The following is a 23224-nucleotide window of genomic DNA, read 5'->3' on the forward strand; positions in this document are numbered from 1 at the left end:
TTTTCAAAGAAATTAACTTTTATTTGAGACTACTTTTCCTCACACGTATCTTCTAAGGACTCTATACTATACAATAACAGCCTGCTTAACCATTGTCCCAACAGCAAAATTTCTAACAGGAAAGTATATAATTGCTCTAAGTAATAAATAAGAGTTGTCCTTCACTGATTAAGGGAATACTTAAATTTCAATAAATTCAACACAAAAATCACACTGTAAGTTTTAACAGATGTATTTTAAATACAACATATTTTGTAGGAGTCCACAAGCTTTTCATCTCTAAAAAAATGACGTAATTTTTAGGGTTCAAAAATTTCGTTCTTCAAAAGAAATGACCAAGTGTTTTCTTCTATAGCTTCAAATTTTCTACACCCAACTATTTGACTGCTCCATGCCACCCCAGACAAACTTGACATGACTGAACTACTTTATGTGTTACTACCTTCCCCAAAAGAAAGTTAAAAAAGGAGTTTGTTGTAAATGGAGGTCTCTAGTACAATATCTAATATTTAACACAAAAGCTTTAAAAAGATCATTTCTTTTCTCATTTGATTAGCCAGGAGTTAATTTTCTGTAAAAACAAAGCAAAAAAAGAAAAAAAGTAAAAAAAAAAAAAAAAAAAGAAAAAAATCATTTACAAAGCCTAACACTGGGAGTTCCTTTTTTTACTTAAGATGTTTAACTACTCAAATGACAACAATTACATCTTTAAGAGCATACTAAAAGGGGTGGAAACAGCAATACAACTGACATAGTGTAGATGGTGAATAAACGAAGTTTTTTTTAAGGGTTCTTTTTAAGAAGTAAGAAGGATTAGAAGCTTGGGGAAATCCAGAATTAAACAAAAACCAAACCAAAACCAAACCAAAACAAACAAACCCCAAATCAACACACACACACACACACACACACACACACACACACACACAGAAAAAGATGTCCTCATCTGCAACCATTCTGTATATCAATAGCGTCCTGAAAGAGAGCAAAAAAAACAAAAGTCAAAAATGACAATTATAGTTTGACTTGCCTATTATTTGTCCAACTATCAATCTCCATATACCCTAATTTTCTAAAATAAACCACTAATTAGGAAAGGTTCTTAATGCTACAAAAGTAAAAGTATACATACTTGGGCTGTAGGAACGAGATCTCGATCGTGACCTGTACCGACTATAGTAAGGAGAAGGTGATCTTCTTCTGTAGGAAATAAAAGATTACTTAGCATACCACATAATCACTCCATTGAAGCAAGTGAAAATAAAAATTCTCCATCATTCAAATACTATTACATTCTCTGTGTGCCAATTAATACTAGAACAGCAAGCATATGGGTACAACAAAATACTGGCAAATACAGATAATTAACCTTTGTTCTCAATCTTGAGAAAATCATCTCCCTCTACTTTCTTAAGAAACCATCATCTATTTTAAGTATTTTTATTAATATGTATGAAACATAAATTAGAAGTGCCAAATAATACAACCATCATTTAATTTAGAACAGAAATTACCAATTAAAACATTACCTGTACCGGTAATCATAGTCTTCATATCTGTCATACCCACGATCATATCCTCTATCATAGTAAGAATCTCGACGCCGGCCACCGCCTCCACCTCCACCACCGCCTCCACCTCCACCACCACCACTACTATAGAAGAATGTAAAAATTTTACATCAATGAGATTTTCCAGTATCATTTAATACCAATTGGTACTTAACTAAAATGGAGGGAGGTGGGAAGATAAGGGAGAAAGAACAACCCTTTTCATGTCAGTGACTGCCATGTCTCTCACTTTGCTGACTCCCATGGTATTATTTTGCTTTGGTTTCCTATCTGTTACATAAATAACCGTGAATAGTTTCACAAAACTCTCAACCTATAAACTGTTCTTTTATTAATACACAACCCAAATCAGCAGGACCTTTTCTTTTCAACAAGCTGAAATGAAGTACTGTGCTGGGAAACAGCACCAAAATGCTAAGATGTAAGTCCTTATGACTAATTCAAAAGCAATTAATAAACATCAAGAATTTAAAAACGTTAACTGACCCTGAACAGCAGAAAGAATTAACTACCTTACGCTGAGGTCTGGCCCTAAAATAATTTCAAGGTCTGGCTTTTAAATCTTTGGCAGTAAATTTAAACTCTGAGTACTTTCTCCTGTAGTTTTTCCCAACTCCTAATCACAGGGACACTATTTTCATTTTAGTTTTTTTTGTAGGCTTTCCTTACCAAACCCTACATTTTCCCCAGTAAGGTTTCAAAGTAATTGAAAGCTTACTTATATTCCTCTTTCACTTTTTTTTTTAAGATTTTATTTATTTGACAGAGAGACACAGCTTGAGAGGGAACACAAGCAGGGGGAGTGGGAGAGGGAGAAGCAGACTCCCCAACGAGCAGGGAGCCTGACATGGGGCACGATTCCAGAACCCTGGGATCATGACCTGAGCCGGAGGCAGACACCTCCAATGACTGAGCCACCCAGGTGCCCTTCCTTCTTCACTTTTAAGAAATACGTTCTTCAGTTGTTTTATATTTAGAAAAAAAACAAAAAACATTTATAAAAGCCTCTATTTCTGTATGATGTGAAAACTGGCTTAAAAAAAAATACACACCAGTATCAGTAAAATTCTTCCCTATCCACAAGGCTCCCGAAGTCACATAAGAATAGAAAGAGAATACTTAAAGGGTGCCTGGGTGGCTCAGTCATTAAGCGTCTGCCTTCAGCTCAGGTCATGATCCCAGGGTCCTGGGATCGAGCCCCGCATCGGGCTCCCTGATCGGCGGGAAGCCCTGCTTCTCCCTCTCCCACTCCTCCTGCTTGTGTTCCCTCTCTCGCTGTGCCTCTGTCAAATAAATAAATAAAATCTTAAAAAAAAAGAGAGAAAACTTAAAAGCATACACTATTTTTCTAGTATTTAATACTTTTTTTATTTGTACGGCACCAAGAGCCAGGAATGACTTTGATGGTTTTAATTTGTCCCTCTCCGCAAACAGATATAAGAATATACACAAATAACTTTCAAATCTAATTACAGGAAAAAAAATCATTTTATCTTTTGATTAATCCAAAGTTTGCATACATTTCTGGTGAATTTCTGGCTCTTAGTTTAGCTTAAAAAACTTGAAATCTTACTGAGTTGGTCTGCCCATGTAGATTCCGGGTGTAGGTGTGTGAGCTCTCTTGGTAATAGAATAATCCACTCGAATTCTTCTACCATCCAGCTCCATTCCATTTGCCCTTTCCATAGCCTTTAAAGGAGAAGAGGCACAGAAAGTCACGCATAATTCACTAATGAGAAACTACTAAAACTGCAACAAATTTAACACTTTTCCATTTGAAATTTAAATTAAAAGTCTCTAAACTTCTTTCCCAAACAACAGGGGCCAGGATTTTACATATGAATCCTTGCTATATGCATGTCAATGGCCCTGAGTTTTCTTATGTACACATCTGCCGGAAGGAAGACTGGGGGCAGATACTGAGAAAGAACTATACAAGCTGGGCAACTCCAGTCTAGGCAACTCCAAGCAGAAATTGCAATTCAGCTGACAAGTCTAGGTTAGCCAAAAACCATTCCTTAGGTAACACACCGCCACCTAGTGAACTCCAAATATAAAAGAACTTCTAAACCTGCCAACAAATGCTCCTGTCTTTGTATCTGCATTCACATTCCCTATCACTCTGCCCCTCAGCACTAATACCAATAAATGGGATAGTAATTCCAACTACTTTTCCAAATTTGCAAGTTCCATGGAACTAAAGTAAAACTGCCACTTTCATTTTATTTTATAAAAAAAAGAAATAACCCTGGCAGGGTGGTTACGGGAGGAATCAAACCTAGGACAAATTTCATATTAAAAAAGAATCTTAATTGTGGTATTATTTTATACTTCACAACTTTTACTTAAGGTCAGATATCTTAGTATTTTTTAAATTTATACCTTTGTCTCGAGAACAGAAATAAACAAATCACAAATGTGTAACCAAAAAAAGAGTCATAATAATATCTGACATCGAAACATTAAAGGGGCACCTGGGTGGCTCAGTGGGTTGAGTACCCCAACCCTTGATTTTGACTCAGGTCATGATCTCGGGGTTGTGAGATCAAGCCCCACATTGGGCTCTGCCCTGGGCATGGAGTCTACTTAAGATTTTCTCTCTCCCTCTGCCCACCAGCTCATGCCTGCTCACTCTCTCGCGCTCTCTCTCTCTCTCGCAAATGAATAAATAAATAAAATTAGAGAATGCTGATTAGAATGTCTATTACATAAATGACTTACAACCTGGAGTGTTATTTTGTTAGAATTATCTGGGGTTTTTCAACCTCCATACTATTGATATTTCTGGACTGCTAGTTCTATATTGTGGGTGGCTATCCTGTGCATTGTAAGAGGTTTGGCATCATTCCTGGCCTCCATCCACTAAATGCCACTAGCATCTACCAATTTTGAAAGATATGCTAACTTTATTTATTCATTCTTTTTTTTTTTTTAAGATTTTATTTGAGAGAGAGTGAGTGAGCAAGAGAGAGCACACGAGCAGAGGGAGAGGGAGAAGCCGACTCCCCTGCTGAGCAGGATCATGACCTGAGCTGAAGGCAGAAGCTTAACAACTGAGCCACCCAGGTGCCCCAGATAGCATCTAACTTTTATTATGACTGTTTATGTTGCAATCAAATGCTGTTGATGCATATAGCAATGACCTGTGTCCAACTATTATCACATGTAAAATAATACATTTGCCATTTATTGTTTTTGTCTTTTTTTTTAAGTAAGCTCTGCACCCAATGTGGGGGGTCTAACTCATGACCCTGAAATCAAGAGTTGCATGCTCTACCAACTGAGCCAGCCAGGTACCCCGCCATTTATTAAGGTTTGATTAAAACAACAACACTTACTTCTTAAAGTAGTGGAGACCCAATATGGGGCTTGAATTCATGACCCTGAGATCAAGACCTGAGCTGAGATCAAGACTATTTAACCAACTGAGCCACCCAGTGCCCCCAAAAGGGTTTGATAAAACTTTAACAATGGGCTTCAAATTCCTTAAATGGAATTTTCTAACCCAATCACTATGAACTATTAGTATAGAGAAAGCAAGCCTACTGCTCCCTTTATATAATCCAGTATCTAATACATTAGAGTAGCACAGCTTCAGGGGCGTTTGGGTAGCTTGGTCGGTTAAGTGTCCGACTCTTGATTTTGGCTCAGGTCACAATCTCAGGGTTGTGATATGGAGCCCCACGTGGGGCTCAGCACAGAGTCTGCTTGAGATTCTCTCTCTTTCTCCCCTTACCCTGTCCCATGCTCTCAAATAAAATCTTACGGAAAAGAAAAAAAAAAAACCAATTCTATGCATTATATTTTAATTATAGAACAGAATGACAGATGAATATGAAAATAGAAAAACAAAGCTCTGTAACTATACATGGGAAGCTAATTCCACACAAAATTAAACTAATAGCTTAAAGAACATAATTTCTTTTTAATTTTATTTTTAAGTAATCTGTACACCCAATATGGGGCTTGAACTCACAACCCTGAGATCAAGAGGAACATACTCCAACTGAGTCAGGTGGGAGCCGCAAAGTATCATGTAATTTCTAAAAAGTTAGTTTAATCATCTGCTTAGAATATGAGTAACATTAAGTCAAAAGAGAACATTTATATACTTATTACTTTTTCCATTAACTCAAACACACATACTTCACTTTACAAAGCCAGATTTCAATCAGGATATGCCTACACCAGAAAATATTAGCTGGAAAGTGAACTGGCAATTTCCAATTGTAACAATGAAAGAAGAGTTGTCTGTTGTTTTTTTAAATTTTATTTAGGGGTGCCTCGGTGGCTTAGTCGGTTAAGCATCTGCCTTCAGCTCAGGTCATGATCTCAGGGTCCTGGGATCGAGCCCCATGTCAGGCTCCCTGCTCAGCGGAGAGCCTGCTTCTTCCTCTCCTCCCTGTTCCTGCTCTCTTTCACAATCTCTCTCTCAAATAAATAAAATCTTAAAAAAAAAAAGATTTTATTTATTTGACAGAGAGAAAAAGAGCACGCACAAGCAGGGGGAGTGGCAGGGAGAGGGAGAAGCAGGCTCCCCACTGAGCAAGGCACCTGACATGGGGCTCGATCCCAGGACCCTGGGATCATGAACTGAGCCAAAGGCAGATGCTTAACTGACTGAGCCACCCAGGTGCCCCTGAAAGGAAGAGAGAGTTTGAACCAAACTCAGGTTAGGGAATGAAAGACAACAGCTTATGGAACTGGGAGACTATTAGTCAACTTTTAGCACATAATCACGCACATCAGAAAAATTTCATATTGAAAAATAATTATAAAAACAAAATTACCTCCTTTGAGTCATCTATTCTTTCAAAATAAACAAAAGCAAATCCTCGTGATCGTCCAGTTCGCTGATCATAAACCACATTGACACCACTCAATGGTCCGTATCGAGAAAATACTTCACGAAGATCTCTCTCAGTTGTGTATAAACTGAGGCCAAACACTCCAAGACAAGTGTTGGGATCTGGATTTGCCTGTTGAATAAAGATGTGATTTAATTTCAAGCTCCAAACTGAAATAAAAGTACACACAGAAATACTTTGCTTAAAATACTTCATCTAATACACAGAGACTATACTGTTTCAAGTCACTTGGGAAAGAAGAATTTAAGAGGAAAAAAGCCAGATGAGCTGTATTTTACAGTTCACAGTACACTCAGGCCTTCTTTGGAGTATACTTCCATTGTAGCCCGAATAAAAACATCCCTACTTTCTAGTCCAGCAATTTTTTTTTTCTTACAGATTTTATTTATTTATTCATGAGAGACAGAGGGAGAGAGAGAGGGAGAGAAAGACAGAGAAGCAGAGGGAGAAGCAGGCTCCCAAGGAGCAGGGAGCCCGATGCGGGACTCGATCCCAGGACCCTGGGATCATGACCTGAGCCGAAGGCAGACACTTAACCATCTGAGCCACTCAGGCGCCCCTCTAGTCCAGCAATTGTAAGAATGTATACTAAGAATCTACCGTAGTTTAAAGCCGTATTTGTGATTTATTCAAATGTTTTCTAGCTTACAGATTTGTACTTAAAATGACTTATCTATAATTGCTGATTAGACTTTCCTCCATTTTCATTCTTACCAAGGGTATTTCCTTCAAATTTCCCACTATCCAGATTTGAAAATCTATGTACAGATTCCAAAACATCATTAAATAGCAGACTCCATCACAGTTAAATAATTCAGTATCACATGGGGGAAAAGCACAACACAGCACAGCAGTTAAGCACAGGAACTTTAAGAGTCAAGCAGCCTGGCTGAAACCTGGGCTCTGCCAGTTAGCCAAAATCCAAACCTCAGTGTCACATATCCAAGACTCTTATCCATTAAATGTATTGAAAAGCTGCACAGTGCTCAATATGTGTTAGCTGTTATTATTATACGTTATTTCTTTGCCAGCTTCCCCCAATCCCCACCAAAACTTTTTCTTCTCAATATTCTCAACTCAGTTTATACTTTTCATTTTAATTCTTAGAACATGTATTTTCCCCCCAAATTTCATCCCTTTTTTTAACTACTCAAAGTCAAGAAAATACATTTAAATGTATATAAACAATATTCATATGCTTAAGGATGTTTCTGGAGTACCACTTTATTTTTTATTTCCTAAGTAATCTCTACACCAATGAGGGGCTTGAACACACAACCCTGAGATCAAGAGTCACATGCTCCACTGACTGAGCCAGCCAGGTGCCCCTGGAGTACCACTTTAAAACAATGGTCTAGTCTCATGAAAGCAAGATACTATGCTATGACTAAACACATAAAGACAAAATAAGTTTTCATTAATTTTCAAAAACCACATACCCTGCTGCCTGTATGTCTTCTCCGGTTAGACATTGGAGAATGACTTCGGCTTCTTCGACGCCGGTATTCTGGTGTATATGACCTACTTCGAGATCGTCTCCTATGAGAGTGAGAATGGGATCTGGATCGAGTGTAACGTCTATGAGAATGCCTCCTCGACCTCGACCTTTGAGAGAAATACATTTAGGTAAAAATACTGAAACAAGATGGCTAATGCCAAGGATCTATATACATGTATCCCAGTTCCCTTCTGAGGAAAGAATATTCTTCCTCTTGTTCTCTTAATCACTACAATCATGTTCTCAGTCTATCCCTTCTATTCTCTTTTCACTTTACAAGCATGTTACAATTCTACCTTCTTTAAAAAGAAAAAACAAACTAGCACTAAAGAAATGCTGTAATATTCTGCAACACGGATGAAACTTGAAGACATTTTGTTAAGTGAAACAAGTCAGTCTCCAAAAAGACAAATACTGTGATTACACCTATACAAGGTTCCTAGGGTAGTCAAAATGATACAGAGAGTAAAATGGTTGCCAGAGGCTGGGAGGAGGGGAAAACAAGGAGCCACTGTTTTAATGAGTATAGAGTTTCAGTTTTACAAGATGAAAACAGCTCTGGGGACAGATGGTGATGATGGCTGCACAATGTGAATGTATTTACTACCAGTGAACCGTACACTTAAAAATGATTAAAATTGTAAATTTTATGTGTATCTTACCACAACAAAGACAACACAAACCACCAACTACCATTACCACCACAGTAAAATCCTTTAATTCTTACCATCTTCTCAATATAGTTCTATATTCCCTTCACTATTAAATACCATTTCCCTTCTAATCTTTCTTTAGCCCACTGCAATCTAGCATCTGCTAAACTAATTCAACCTAAATGCCCAAGTAATAGTCTTCATTTATTCAAGCTTCCCACAGTACCTCACCCATCCTCCACTGCTGATTCCCTAGGTCATCTATCTCTTATTTCCAGTCACTCTGATTCTCTTTGCCACTGAATGCAACAATTTCTTTCTTTTTTTTTTTTTTTAAAGATTTTATTTATTTGAGAGAGAGAGAAGAGCAGAAGGAGAGGTGGGCTCTCTGAGTGGAGAGCCCAACGTGGGGCTCTATCCCAGGACCCTGAGACCATGACCTGAGCTGAAGGCAGACGCTTAACGACTGAGCCACCCAAGCGCCCCTTAATGCAACAATTTATTTACTATTCATGTGACCCATCCTTAATAAACACCCAGATCAGAAGTGATCAGTCTTTTTTTTTTTTTTTAACATGGGGCTTGAACTCACGACTCTGAGATCAAGAGTTGGATGCTGGGGCACCTGGGTGGCTCAGATGGTTAAGCTTCTGCCTTCAGCTCGGGTCATGATCCCAGGGTCCTGGGATCGAGCCCTACGTCCGGTTCCTGGCTCAGCAGGGAGCCTGCTTCTCCCTCTGCCTCTCCCCCTGCTCATGCTGTATCTGTGTCTCGAATGAATAAACAGAATATTAAAAAAAACAAGAGTTGGATGCTTAACCAATCGAGCCACCCAGGCACCCTAGTAATGATCACAGTCTTACAAAATAACTTGAATGTTCAATAAATGTTATACACGCTAAGGGCCAGAAAGTTTAAAAAGACAGTGCCATGGGTGAAGGGAATCAAACTAATGAGGGAAGATTATTCAAAACAAAGAAGGTTAACAATAAACCTAGGAGACATAAATTTTACTAGGTAGACAGGGGAAAAGTGTTTTAGGACTAGCAAGAACAAAGGTTCCTTGGCAAGACATGGAGATGTGGTTCCTAGCAGATTTAGGATACTTTTAGATACTTTCCATTTTCCTTAGCACTAATTTATAGCCTCAATATAAAAGATAAACATTAATAAGAAAACCTGTCATTTAACATGTCGTTATTTTTTTAAAGATTGTTTTTTTTTTAAGATTTTATTTATTTATTTGACAGAGACACAGCAAGAGAGGGAACACAAGCGGGAGAGTGAGAGAGGGAGAAGCAGGCTTCCTGCAGAGCAGGGAGCCTGATGTGGGGCTTGATTCCAGGCCCTTGGATCATGATCTGAGCTGCAGGAAGACACTTAACTGACTGAGCCACCCAGGCGCCCCATCAATTGTTATTTTTAAATAGTAATGAAAAATGAGATTAATTAAAAACCCTTCAAGAGTGCCTAACTTTCCTCTAAATCAGATAGTGTCAAGTCTTATGAAAAAAAATTAAGAGTAAAGGGAGGGGCGCCTGGGTGGTTCAGTCATTAAGCATCTGCCTTCAGCTCAGGTCATGGTCCCAGGGTCCTGGGATCAAGCCCCACATCAGGTTCCCTGCTCGGCGGGAAGCCTGCTTCTCCCTCTCCCACTCCCCCTGCTTGTGTTCCCTCTCTCGCTGTGTCTCTGTCAAATAAATAAATAAAATCGTAAAAAAAAAAAATTAAGAGTAAGGGAATAAAATATTCTCAGGTGACGCTTAGGCAGAGAATAAATCAAGTAACTGAGTATCTGAGAGAAGAGAATTCTAGGCTGAGAGCAGCAAATGCAAAGATCCTAAAATGAAAATATGCTCATTTCTGTCTGTACACCCAAATTCTACACAGTGCTACTCTGCACATGTAGATTTAATTAGAGTGGTTAGTAAATCAAGTTGGATCCTGGATACGATAAAGACACAGCTGTGGACTCAAGAAAAGTACAGCCCTTTAACCAATTCTTCGGTCTCATGCTCCACTGGCAAGTAAACTCTATACAAGAACAAATTATGTCTCTAATCAAGAAATTATGACTTAATTGAATTACCTGTCCAAGTTGTTTTTAAACTTTCTTTCACCCACCCCTGCACCTGGTACAGTGAACTTTGTAGTGGTTCACTAGTGTTTTTGTTGTCAGTAGAGATGATACTGGCAGGGGCTTCTCAATCATCCAGAGACTCCCCCACTCCCTGCCCCAACTATATATATCTGGCCAGAGTTCCACCCTGAACCTACTGAGTCACAATCTTCAGGTAAAGGATGTAGCTGGAATGTCAATCTTGAAAAATCTTCTCAAATCATTCCGATAATTAGTACAACATAGATACATCAACCTTCTCTGCACTAAATTACATGCCAAGTCTCCAACGGAGAAAATTACATTTTTGTTGAACAAATAAATAAAACCAAACTCCAATCCCCATTGCCAAGTACATTTAAATCAATCAACACATTTAATTTATATTAATAGCTAGCTTAGATAGGTTAACTGGGCTAAGAGATGACTCGACTTTGCCTTATCTAAATCTTTATCTAGAAAATCAAATCTTTATCTAGAACGTTCATTTTTTTTTAAAGATTCATTTATTTATTTTAGAGGGGGGGAGAAAGAGAGTGCACACAGGCAAGCATGAGTGGGAGAGGAAGAGAACCAGACTCCCTCCTGCGGGCAGAGCCTGATGCAGGGCTCAATCTTAAGACTATGAGATCATGACCTGAGCTGAAACCCAGAGTTGGATGCTTAATTGACTGAGCCATCCAGGTGCCCCAAGAACATTCATTTCTAACTCCCCCATTTGAGAAAAACTTCATGATTTTGTGAAATTTCTATACAAAATGCAGCAAAAATGAAGGACTTGGTAAAAACCACCTTGCTCTGAAAAATCGCATTTTAAGTATTATTTTAAGCATACTTACCTGGATTTTGATCTTGATCGAGAATGGGATTCTGAGTGTTTGGAAACCCTTGATGGACTACGAGATCCTGACCTGCTCTCCGATTTTACACGAGCAGGAGTTCCCGTTGGAGATTTTGACTGAGAGCGAGACTCCTAACAAAGAAGACAGTATTACAAATGGCACTGGTCACATAGATGCCTAACACCTAACATTTAAAGTACCGTAATTATTTATATTGATTGCTCCTGAAAAACAAATGGTTAGGCAACACCCTCCAGAAAAAAATTTCAGCTCATTAATAACCCATTGTTAATACTGCTAACTGTCCTCAATAATTCCCTACTTGAACCAGATCACCAATTCTCTATTAACTAAGAAATCATGCAAATTCATCTACAACTTGATCATACAGACACTGGAACATAAACCATACATTTACTTAACCTAGGACCCATTCATTCTTCCAGATTCTTTTAATTCTACTTCACTCTTGCTTTCTACTTCTCTTCATTCTTCATTGAGTTTTTCATTTTTCATACTTCGTGTATTCTTCCCCAATTCAAACAATTCAAAATAGCCTTAAAAAAAATATTCAAGTGCTTCTATCTGACCAATCTTCTGTTCAATTTTTTCCCCCATTCAATTTTAATTTTCTGATCTTTAATACTTTTCATTAGCCTTCTTTTATCTTGATTTATCTTCCACATTCTTGGAAAAAACTCTTCAATTTCTTCACGAACATTAACCTTAATGGAAAAAGAACATTTAGTATATTTAAGCACGTGGGGTTTATAAAACTCTGCTGGAGTTCAGAATGTTATCTACCAAATGGAAAAGCCAGCAGGTAAAGTGCAAATAACTAGTTTATTAAAAAACAATTTTATAATCTTTAAAATTGTCCAAAGTCTAGCTTCTAACAAAGAGAATTTACTGAATTTCTCTAAATGTTTTTACCATATTCTTCACCCTCCTCCCCTTTCATGTTTCATCCTAGTTCCTAAAACGTGAACAATTTTAATATAAATACTTAACACCCAACATAAATCTAACTGTAGCCCCCCCAACCTAGCTTATAACTTGAAGATTCTTAGTCATCTTAAAATAAGCTTTCATTAAGCCATGCTAAGATACCAACGTACAGTTAAAGCAAAGCATTCTAGGCTGAAATTTGTATACACCTACCTAAACTCACATATTACAGGACACATGCTGAGGTTCAAAGAAGTAAAAAAATTAAATTAGTGAAATTACTAACATCTTCTCCCAAGTATGTTTGACCACTATCTTTGCACATTCCAACTTAATCAGAAACATATGTTCTAATGTAAAAGCAACATAAAGAAAAAACTAAGGGGAAAAGAGGGCATGAAATTCTTAAAATTTCCCCTTTGGCTTGTAAATTACTAATACTTGTAATTTTGCAACCATGCCATTTTAATATTCTATATTATCCATGAAGTATAATGTACAAAAAGTTACAAAATTAGTATCATGGGTCTTTATTTTTTGATCCCACCAATTTATTCATAGTTTTGCATATTTTATGCAGTTCTGCATACATATACTTCCTTCAGTGACTATATCCTGTAACAGAAAACTGGCTTCTGAAAAAGTCGGATATAAATCAGAACTCTCCAAATCAAATGATTTAAAACTGATTAAGAGACTTTTTTAAATTTGACAGATATATGAGGCACTTATGACCAAAGCAGGACGGACAGTTCAGTTTCTCTGTCCATCCGAGCCTTGATTATTAGAGTAACTAATCACCCCAACTTCACACCGATTTTCATTTATGCCACAAGACTACCTACCACACAGCTTTCTTAAGACTTTCCCTTTACTTTCAGTTTAATGCCAACAGATTTATTTATCAAGAACTGTACTAATGCTGCTAGGCCTAGGCCTATTTATTTTTCAGATGCAAACAAAACTGAAATATACAGCTACCTTTCTGTTCAATATCAACCTTTCCCATTTAGCTACCTACAATAAGTCTTTCACCACATCTCTGATACCCTCTAAATTCCTGGACAAATGCCTAGAGCAGGCACAGCAATTTAGGCTTTTTCATTCATTGAAACTGTAAAAGCAGCATATTCAGTAAAAAAAGTAATAGCTAATTTGCTTGTAACTGAAGAATCACACAGGCTGGTTCATTAAGCTGAAAAGAGTATCTTCCCCTCTCTCTTGGCTTTCCCTTCTATAAAATTGATCCCGTGGTATAACATTTGTTTATGCTACTGTTTAACAGCAGTTGATGGAACAGTATCTATGAATATCACCATAGTTCATGTTATACATACATTTCAGAATGCTTTGCATTCTGTGACAGTTAAACCTTTAATTTTGTTAAGTATAGAAATCCCAGTCTTATATTAAAATCCAAGATTTATTCTTAAATGCTTACTTTCTAGTACATGATAAAAATATTATGGTGCAAATATGTGTACACTCGATGTCCAAGTCTTCCCTTATAAACAGCTGAAAATTGTTCAACAGTGCTGAAAATTGCCACTTCTTAGGAATTAATGTAAACAAGGCAACTTAGTAACATCCTAAATTTTAAAGTTTAAATTTCAGTTCTGGCATAGCAACTCACTGGAAAAATGAAAATTTCCTTTTGGTTTGGTAACAAAACATTAAGATGCAAAAGTATCTTTTCAAAAGATATTAGGATTTATTTTTTTAAAAGTCTTGCTTTTTAATTATCTAAGGTGTCATAAATACCTAACACCTCCTTTGTTGCCATCCTTCAGTTTTGATACCAAAGAAACCTGAATCTGCATAAATTTCTTCATGGAATCATTCAAGGTAAAGAAACAGTCCTCTTAACTCCCCTGTAACACCTAGTTACAAAGTTGTTATTACCATTTTAACCTCCAAAAACAATTTGGAGACATCAAAAAGGTTAATCAATAACTGTCAGTAAACTTAACCTGAAGAATAAACTACAAAGCATAAAATAAACTTTTAATTCTTCAGAATTATTTTTATTGTAATACCAAAAAAAAAGGCCCACCATTCTAAGAACTGGTAGTTAAGTCTTCATGCACACAAAATGGTCATGTGAATATTTGCCATATTTAAGTAACTTCATTTTTCAAAACCTAGTACCAAGTACCATTTTCACTAAACTGTGCATTAGATATCAAGGTACAATAAGCCCTTTATGGACAAATGCTAGATTATCCTTTTCTACCTTTGACTTGTCTTCATTACAAAATGATAACTTCAACTTTTTTTTCAAAGACACACATAAAACTATTCAGAATTTGGAAACTGAATTGAAAATTGCAAACAGAAAAATAAAATACTGAGAAGGGGCGTTATCTGTCCTGTTCCACTACCCTATACTTAACCTACTCTTAAAGCTGTCCCATCAAGAAATTCTGCAAATTCCTCAGTAACCTGCATGTGGATCCAACAACCATTTAAAAATATGCTGTCTAGTTGAAATGTGCAGATTGACTCAAACAAATTATATCCACATTTTTAAGAGCAATCATACAGGCTTCCAGTCTACCTTACCTATTATAAACCAGAGGCCAGGCAGAAAGTTTTCACAGTACAACCTGCTTAAACGGTGTGTTTTTGTTCTTTTAACTATTCTTTATTATCAAGGTACCTCAGGTGGAAGCTGAAGGACACAGCCAAAAATAAGAGAGCTAACTATGAATACTATGAAAGTACCATAGTATATCCAATTCAAGCAATGTGTTAAAATAAACTGCCATTTTACACACTGTAAACAACCACAACAACCACCTTCAATCAAGGCGAAGGGTTATTAAACATATGCGCACATTGTTGCAGAACATGAACAATTCCTACAGTAAGCAATTGCAGTCTTTTATCTTTTAATATAGCTAGTATCATATAATAGGTAGAAGAAAAAAATTCCAACAACAAATATAAGCTTAGTACTTATAGCCCATTAAAATAAACATATAACAGGGCGCCTGGGTGGCTCAGATGGTTAAGCGTCTGCCTTCGGCTCAGGTCATGATCCCAGGGTCCTGGGATCAAGTCCCGCATCGGGCTCCCTGCTCCTTGGGAGCCTGCTTCTCCCTCTACTTCTCTCTCTCTCCCCCTCTGTCTCTCATGAATAAATAACTAAAATCTTAAAAAAAAATAAAAAATAAAATAAACACATAACATAAAAATGCTAAACTGTAACCCATTCTATTATGGCAATGCAAATTCTGTGCCAAGTCATAGTGCCAAGTTTATACAAATTCAAGTCTGTAATAGCATAAACTTTTAAAACAAACTTTCTCAAATATATTTTCCCACTACTTTATGAAAGTTGGAGGTCGATTTCCATAAAAATACATCAGTGCATTTAGGTAAATTTCATGTCCCAAGGGGGGAGGGGTACTTAAATTACTCCAAAAACTTATATTTATTGTACTAAGAACTTCATTCTTTGCGGCTTATGGGAAATTTTTGTTTATCCAATTCTTTAATTTCAGTCTACATAAATAGCAGTTCTTGAGTATGATAGGCTGCTTCTCTTGGACTCTCAAGCTTAAAAAAGAAGTACTTCCACTCTCTTCTTCTTAACCCGTAACTGCTATTAAAGCAATTCCTTAAAAAAGAAAATACCTACATGCTGCATTCTAAGTGAGGTTAAAGCAGTCTTTCCATCTACAAAGGCCCACAGATTCTAACACTGTGTCTTTACATTCTCTGAAGTTTGGAATAATTCTGGAAATGCTTAAAGAAATTATATAGGAATTGGCACTTATGCATACATTATCAAATTTAAACTATCCACAACTGTGAAATTACCTGTAAAATTTATATAATCTTCTGTATAAATTTTAAATATGGTTCATAAACCAGCCAGCTTGTGTGTCATGATCAATTGTAATGTCCAAAAAGTTTAGCCATATTAAAAGCCAATAAATAACTAAAAACAATACTAAGAACCTGTTACAGAATTTTCTACTTAGGTTCTCATCTTCTAATATCATGGGACTATTTATGAATCTTGAGTAAGAAAGACTACAGGACCTTAGTTTAAAAAAAATAACTTCTACCTCAGATTGGTCAGGCAGCCCTAGTCACTTATACTTTTGGTGAAAATCATGAGATAATAAGGATTATACACAACTACATATTGACAGTAATCTAAAGGAGGGAAGGGAAACCACATTTCCTTTCATTATTCCCCTCTCAACTTTTTTTTTAAACAGTGTTTACTGATTCTTTTCCCCATCTGATCATTATCATTTTCTCACCTGCACTTCTGTCTTGCTAAATCTGTTACACAGGTGAACAAATAATCCGTATTAACTCATTTGGCATGCAAATATATACCTTTTACAAAGGTCCCAGGGTTAATTATTTGATGCCTGAGCACCCACTGATAGTATCAAAGAAAAGGTTTTCACACTGTCAGGAAGATTTTAGGAAATTATTATGTTGATTATCCATGGCCATTTCACACTTGTTTACACTACACATACCACAGGTAAATAACTTCAGTTCATTTACAAAAATAAACCCATAAACAAAACTCATCTGTTTGTTTTTACGACTCTCCTAAATATTTAAAACCCTCTGAAATCTTTCAAATATCAGGACTTTTTATTCTCATTTTAGGAATGGCACAAACCATTAAGCATCTATGACAAATCCGTGCACTGAGGGCACAATTAGTTATACTGCTCCTTTAAAAAAATCCCACCTTCTACTTAAATTGAGCAAATTAGCACCCTTCAGTGAAAGAGTCTCAAATATTAAAATTTGAGCATTAAAATGTTTCCTTAAGTGGGGAGCCTGGGTGGCTCAGTCATTAAGCGTCTGACTTAGGCTCAGTCATGATCCCAGGGTCCTGGGATCGAGCTCCGCGTCAGGCTCCCTGCTCCGCTGGAAGCCTGCTTCTCCCTCTCCCTCTCCCCCTGCTTGTGGTCCCTCTTTCACTGTGTCTCTCTGTCAGATTAAATAAAAATCTAAAAAAAAAAAAAAAAATTTCCTTAAGTTTACAAAAATTCTTTGCTTAAAAAAATGACAGGAGGAATAAAAAAGCATTAAAACTGGATAAATGACAGCACTTAGCTTTAATAAACTAAACCCAAGACAGTGCTGTCTTGGGTTTAATACTGTCAGTATCATGAGAAAGGAAGTCTTATCCTTTTGTAATAGGTTGATGAGATACATGAAATTAAACTGCGGAAGAAACTAAGTATTTTGAAAAGCTAAATTGTTGACCTGACATTCTTACCTGTAAAAGAGAGATTCTATTTTATTTGTATTTTTTAATTTAATTTTTTTAAAGATTTTGTTTTTTTTTTAAAGGAAGGGAGAGGGTAAACCTCACTTGTACTCTCACTTTTATTAAAGTTTCATCAACAGAAAAATTTAAAGCAAAGTTTAAGGTTTTTTTTTTTTTAAAGCCAGTCACCAAAATGGGTCTTGAATGGCACAATCATCACCCCAATTATTACAAATCAGGTTTCAGGGAAGAAAAAAAGCTTCCCACATTTCTGCTATTCTTTAACAAAATATCTTAACACACATTTTAATTCCAAACGGGTACAGAAGAATTTGTATTTTGCTTTTCACTTCTGTCATCCAGTCAAACCATCTAATACATTAAGAAGGAGAACACTAGGAGTCCTTTAAAAATATTCTAGCTACTCAAGATGCCAGAATTAACTCTGAAAAGAAGACAAGTATTATCTTTCTTCTTCAACTGTACTACAAAGCATAGACAATTATGGAATTATAAGATGGACCCCTACATGAGAATCATTAACCACTATTAAAAACAATGGGCCACTGTATGAGAAAAAATTGGGCTTAACATTTTTCTAAAATTGGTTAAAAAAATAAATTAGGGGTAGAAGGTGAACAAAATAAGTAAAATTGTAAGAAAAGCTTAATTTCCATTTCCCTTAATTTCTATGAAGGAGACTACAATTTTTTTGAGGCCTAAATCCTAATTTTAGTTGAAGCTGTGTGAAGCCAACTCTTTTGATGAAGATGACAAGCAAATTCATAGCTCAAGTGCCAGCCTCATTCTCAGCTCCAAATTTCCAATTAAAATATTTCTGTTAAATTGATATACATGCCCCAAACAAACTGCTTTAATGAAACTATTTTAATGGTACCCCTCTTCTCCTGGATCCCTTGAAAATGTCTCATTCATTCTTTACATCCCACTGCTGTCCTGTTTAGACCAGAGTTTTCAAATTTCCTTCCTTAAATAGCTCAAGTGTGCCTTGCTGCTCTTCTTGTACCAGTCCTTCTGTTCTTTGCTAAAATTCCTTTCATTATGCCACTCCCAGAATTAAGAATCCATACATTTCTTACTGCATACCGGATTAAGTCCAAATCCCTATATCTAGAATTAAAAACCCTCCATTATCTGACTGCCTATCGAGTCAAATCTATCCTCTCACTACTCCAGCAACCTCCGCATTGTCATATCCACACAACCAATCTATTCTCTAACCATAAAATCCAATGTGAGTTTTACATATTAGGTAAAGCTTTCCCTTTCCCCAGCTCACTAAACTACTCAGCTCCATTTTCTCAATTCCTTATTAATTCTATCACAGGACACTTGATTATATACTTACTTTTACCCAGATTTGAGCTGTCAGTCATCTCTTAGACTCCAAGTTCTTTTTCCCTCAAGAACACCTGACCTTTACTAAAAAGGCAGCAGAGGCTTAACAGTTTTACCTCAGGCAGAAGCGAATTTTGATTGGGTTAACTATTAGGGTTACTTATAACAAAATTCAGCCAATTATATTTTCTTTCCTAACGTTCTTTTACTCCAGTCCTCTACAATGGAAGAGACATTAATCTATAGTGGAAAATTAAGCTGCTATAAACTGTTTTTAGCAAACTAATATGTGTCTGAGACACTGAAGTACAGCGTGCTTTTTAAAAACTAAATCAAAATATATACAGTATACTGTATGTATGCAATGAGCAATGGACTGGGACCTGTAAATCTGATTCCTGGCTACATGGTCTTCTAGACCTCAGTTTTTAATTTCTACAAAGGTATGAGTACTCCAATCCTTGCAAAATGATTAGAAGTAGTACATTTGAAAATATGTCAAAGATCTGGCGGGAGGGTGGTAAGATTCTAAAATGCTATAAAAATAAGAACTATTAGTATTAGTCCTGTTTCTTTGATGTGTTCTGCAGTCTCTAGGAAATTGCCCTCTAAGTCTAGGTATCTTTACAGTAAGATGGGGTTAATATGTACTTATTTATTCCAGAGATAAAGCAAATGAAATCTGACCTGTCAATGAAACCTCAAAAACATCATTTGAAAATCCTGTTTTGAGCCTCTCTAAATGGTCATTACACTTAGATACAAAGATAACACAACTGTAGTCTATAAAAATTTTTAAAAACTGCCGGTCTGTGGTTAGCAGATAAGAAATCAAAGTAGTTTAAAAACCAAAAGCACTAGTGAATATTAAATTGTTGTAAGAAACAATTTAAAAATAGAAAAAGTACACCCTCAGAAAAGCTTCTGGCATTCTTCTAATTCTTTAACCAATTACAAAAAGACAATTACCTCAACCTACAAAAGAAAAAAAAAGATGTAACAGGTAAGGGTAGGCGTATTCATTATTCAATCTGCTGAGTTCATTTACACTAAAATACACTTAGGTATCACGTATCAAAAATACAGCCATAATAACCACTGTAAGGGGGGGATGGAGAACCCTTCTATTAACAAAGAATGTTAATGCCTACATATATTTTAGCATAAAATTGGGTGGGAATCTTACATTGCTTTCTCAGGTGGGTAAGGTGACAGTAACCTAGAACTTGTTCCATTCCTCGACTTGGTAAAAACTTAAAGGAAAACAACATCCCAAATAGTAGTCCTCTTCACTTTCCCACAAACCAAATCAAAACAAACATTAGCAAAAAAATGAATTTCTGTACTAAAATCAATGGACGGAAAGATTAATGGGTAGCAAAATTACTTCCCATAACTACCTAACATGATCAAAACGAGCAGCTTACAATTACCACCAAATGTTTTTATTATAAGATTTTTAAAAAGTTTTGTTGGGACAATCAGTATCTCATCCTAATAAAGCAGGTTCAACTACTCACTCATAGCTGGGATCGAGATTTTATTTTAAAAATCTAATCTTAAAGGCATTAAAAAGTAGTTTTGTTTCGAACCTATTCAAAATCTTTTTCCTCACAAAGAACAAAAGCCCAAATTGACCTTCTGATTTAACTGGTTCCAAGTACTTATATTATGGGCTTCTAAAAAAGACAAAATTCATTCCATCTAGCATACACCTTAAGTGTTTTTATGCGTTTCCCCTAGTGACTAGAATACCAACACAACAGCAAGAACACGCTGCCTGGGGATTTTCTTTCCAGGGTTTCACACTAACCCACTTCCACCAATTACCACTGAGGGTAACTTCGGAAGCAGAACTCAAACTATCAATGTTCTACTACATCTAGGCTAAGGATAAGGTATCTTTGTGATCTTTACATTCATTGACCCCAAATAATGGAAATCCTTGAGCCCTCTTTGTAGGGGGATGGGGTGAGAAATGGGAGGGAGATCTGTAATTTTCAGGTAGCGTTTTGAGTTACAGAATAGTGTAAAACTGACTAGCTATTTTTAAAATACTGAGCCACAAAATTTGTTCAGTTATATAAGATTAAGATTTTTTTGTTTACCGTAAAAACCTGTAAAGAAGTGGTTTTTAGATGAAAGCTCATAGGAAGGAAAGCATTAGAAGTTGAGATATAAAGAGAGAAAAAACCCAACATCAAGGAATTAGAAAAATCAGGCGTTATTAGCATTTCCACATTCATTTTGAAGTGAAAAGAAAGTAGAAGGGACATTAAGGGAAAAGGACTCCTTGCGTAGTTTTCCCCTCACAGCTCTCGTCTTAAGAACGCTTAAGGGTCGGTGCGGTCGTTGACTAACCACTTCATTAGGCTCGTCCCACCTTCAACCTCAAGGCTTTCGCCTTTATAGACGCAACGCCGCCGGTTCCAACAGAGACGCGGCCGCTCACTGCAATAGAGAGCCAAGGAGACACAGGCCCCAGCTAGTCCCACGCCAGCTTCTCCCCGCCCGGACAACAGCCCCGCGCAGTTTCGACCCCGAGACCCTCTACGATGCTCGGGGTCGCCAGAAATGCCACCGCAGGAAGCACCTACCACTATCCGGCCGGAGGGGAACTCCCTGCCGTCTCCTCCCGCCCCACCGCGACGGGGACCCACTCCTCGGAACAGAGGTAAGGAAGCCTCAGGGGTGGGGAGAAGGGAGGGCGCACTGCGGGGGGAAATCGGACCCAGGAGTCCAGGTATCAGTCAGTCTCCAAAAAACGGGGAGAGGGGTTATCCGCGGTGTTTGGGGAAAGAGTGGAACCCAGAAGCCATCTTGGTATGTGAGGAAACAACCGCGATGGCTCCAGAGGCTGCTCCCCGCGGGCCCCCGCAGGACTCCCCGCAACCCCGCCCGACCGCGCTCGTCCCCGTGAAACCCCGAGCATCGGGCCGCCGCCGAAGACGGCTCCCGCGGCTTTGTACTCACTCTGCCCTCGAAGTTGTTCTCCTCTACATCACTCATGTCGGCCAGGCGCTCCCCAGAACTAAATAAGAGACAAGTCTCGGCTTGAGGGCCGATAGCCTAATCAACCGCTGACTGGACCGTGGGGAGGAGGAAAGAGTCGGCAACAACGGCCGCCCCACTCCACTCCCACTCGGTCACAGGCTCCGGCAAAATGGCGCCGGCCCCGCCAGAAACCTTCTGGCCTCCCAGTGCGCGACGTAAGGGGGCGGGACGTCTCTAGACGTCACTAGCCCCGCCTCCCGCGAGGCTTTGTGGTGGTCCCGGCCTAGCAGGGGGATGACCTGTGTTGGGAGTCTCGTTGCGTTGGAACAGAATCCTCAGCAGAGTGACCTCCAAACTTAGGACCCCTTTCTAACACGTAGTTCTTTTTGAAGATCTTGAGTAACCAGATGAGCTTTTATTGACCTTGGCCCTTTTAAATATTTTCCAAATGGATTCTGATGGAACAGAAAAAACTGGAAGCATATACATTATAAAATTAATATGTTCTTATTTTTGGGTATTTTCAGCAGTCTATTACTTTTCTGCAACCATTGCCCTTTATAATGCTATCAACATAATACATCAACGGGGGGGTGTATAATGAAAAGTCACAGTTCCTTGCCTCTCTCCTGTCTCCAGTCCCTCCCCCCCCCCCAGGCAACTGTATCAATTTCATTTTTCAAATGTATTTACTTTTTTTAAGATTTTAAAAATTTTATTTACTTGACAGAGAGAGCACAAGTAGGCAGAGCGGCAGGCAGAGGGAGAGGGAGAAGCAGGCTGTGCGCGGAGCAGGGAGCCTGATGTGGGGCTCCATCCCAGGACCCTGTGATCTTGACCCCAGCCGAAGGCAGCGGCTTAACTGACTGAGCCACCCAGGTGCCCCTTTTATTTATTTATTTTAAATATTTTATTTATTATTTGTCAGAGAGAATGAGAGAGTGAGAGAGGCAGGCAGAGGGAGAAGCAGGTTCCCTGCTGAGTAAGGAACCTTATATGGGACTTAATCCCAGGACCCTGGGATCTAGCCCACATTGGGCTCCCTGCTCAGCGGGAGGCCTGCTTCTCCCTCTCCCACTCCCCCTGCTTGTGTTCCCTCTCTTGCTATGTCTCTCTCT

At 37.8% G+C, this 23224-nt stretch overlaps 2 protein-coding genes across 2 annotated transcripts in view; one reads left to right on the forward strand and one right to left on the reverse strand.

Annotated features, from left to right (window-relative positions):
- TRA2A (transformer 2 alpha homolog) lies at positions 1–22291 on the reverse strand. Its single transcript, XM_025873017.2, has 8 exons — positions 22086–22291; positions 11549–11682; positions 7879–8044; positions 6362–6550; positions 3145–3260; positions 1530–1655; positions 1133–1200; positions 1–975 (listed from the first exon to the last, which is right to left on the reverse strand). The coding sequence occupies exons 1-8, from the start codon at positions 22119–22121 to the stop codon at positions 965–967; spliced, it is 846 nt and encodes a 281-aa protein (XP_025728802.1). The 5' UTR covers positions 22122–22291; the 3' UTR covers positions 1–964.
- The window catches only part of CCDC126 (coiled-coil domain containing 126), a 113606-nt gene continuing 111958 nt past the window's right edge, over positions 21577–23224 (forward strand). The window contains exon 1 of the mRNA XM_025873028.2: positions 21577–21786. The gene's annotated coding sequence lies outside the window, so the exon portion shown is untranslated. The remainder of the gene's footprint in view (positions 21787–23224) is intronic.

Source organism: Callorhinus ursinus, unplaced genomic scaffold, assembly GCF_003265705.2.
Source record: "Callorhinus ursinus isolate GAN/ISIS: 27379988/994484 unplaced genomic scaffold, GSC_fseal_2.0 scaffold12, whole genome shotgun sequence".
Lineage (NCBI taxonomy): Eukaryota > Metazoa > Chordata > Mammalia > Carnivora > Otariidae > Callorhinus > Callorhinus ursinus.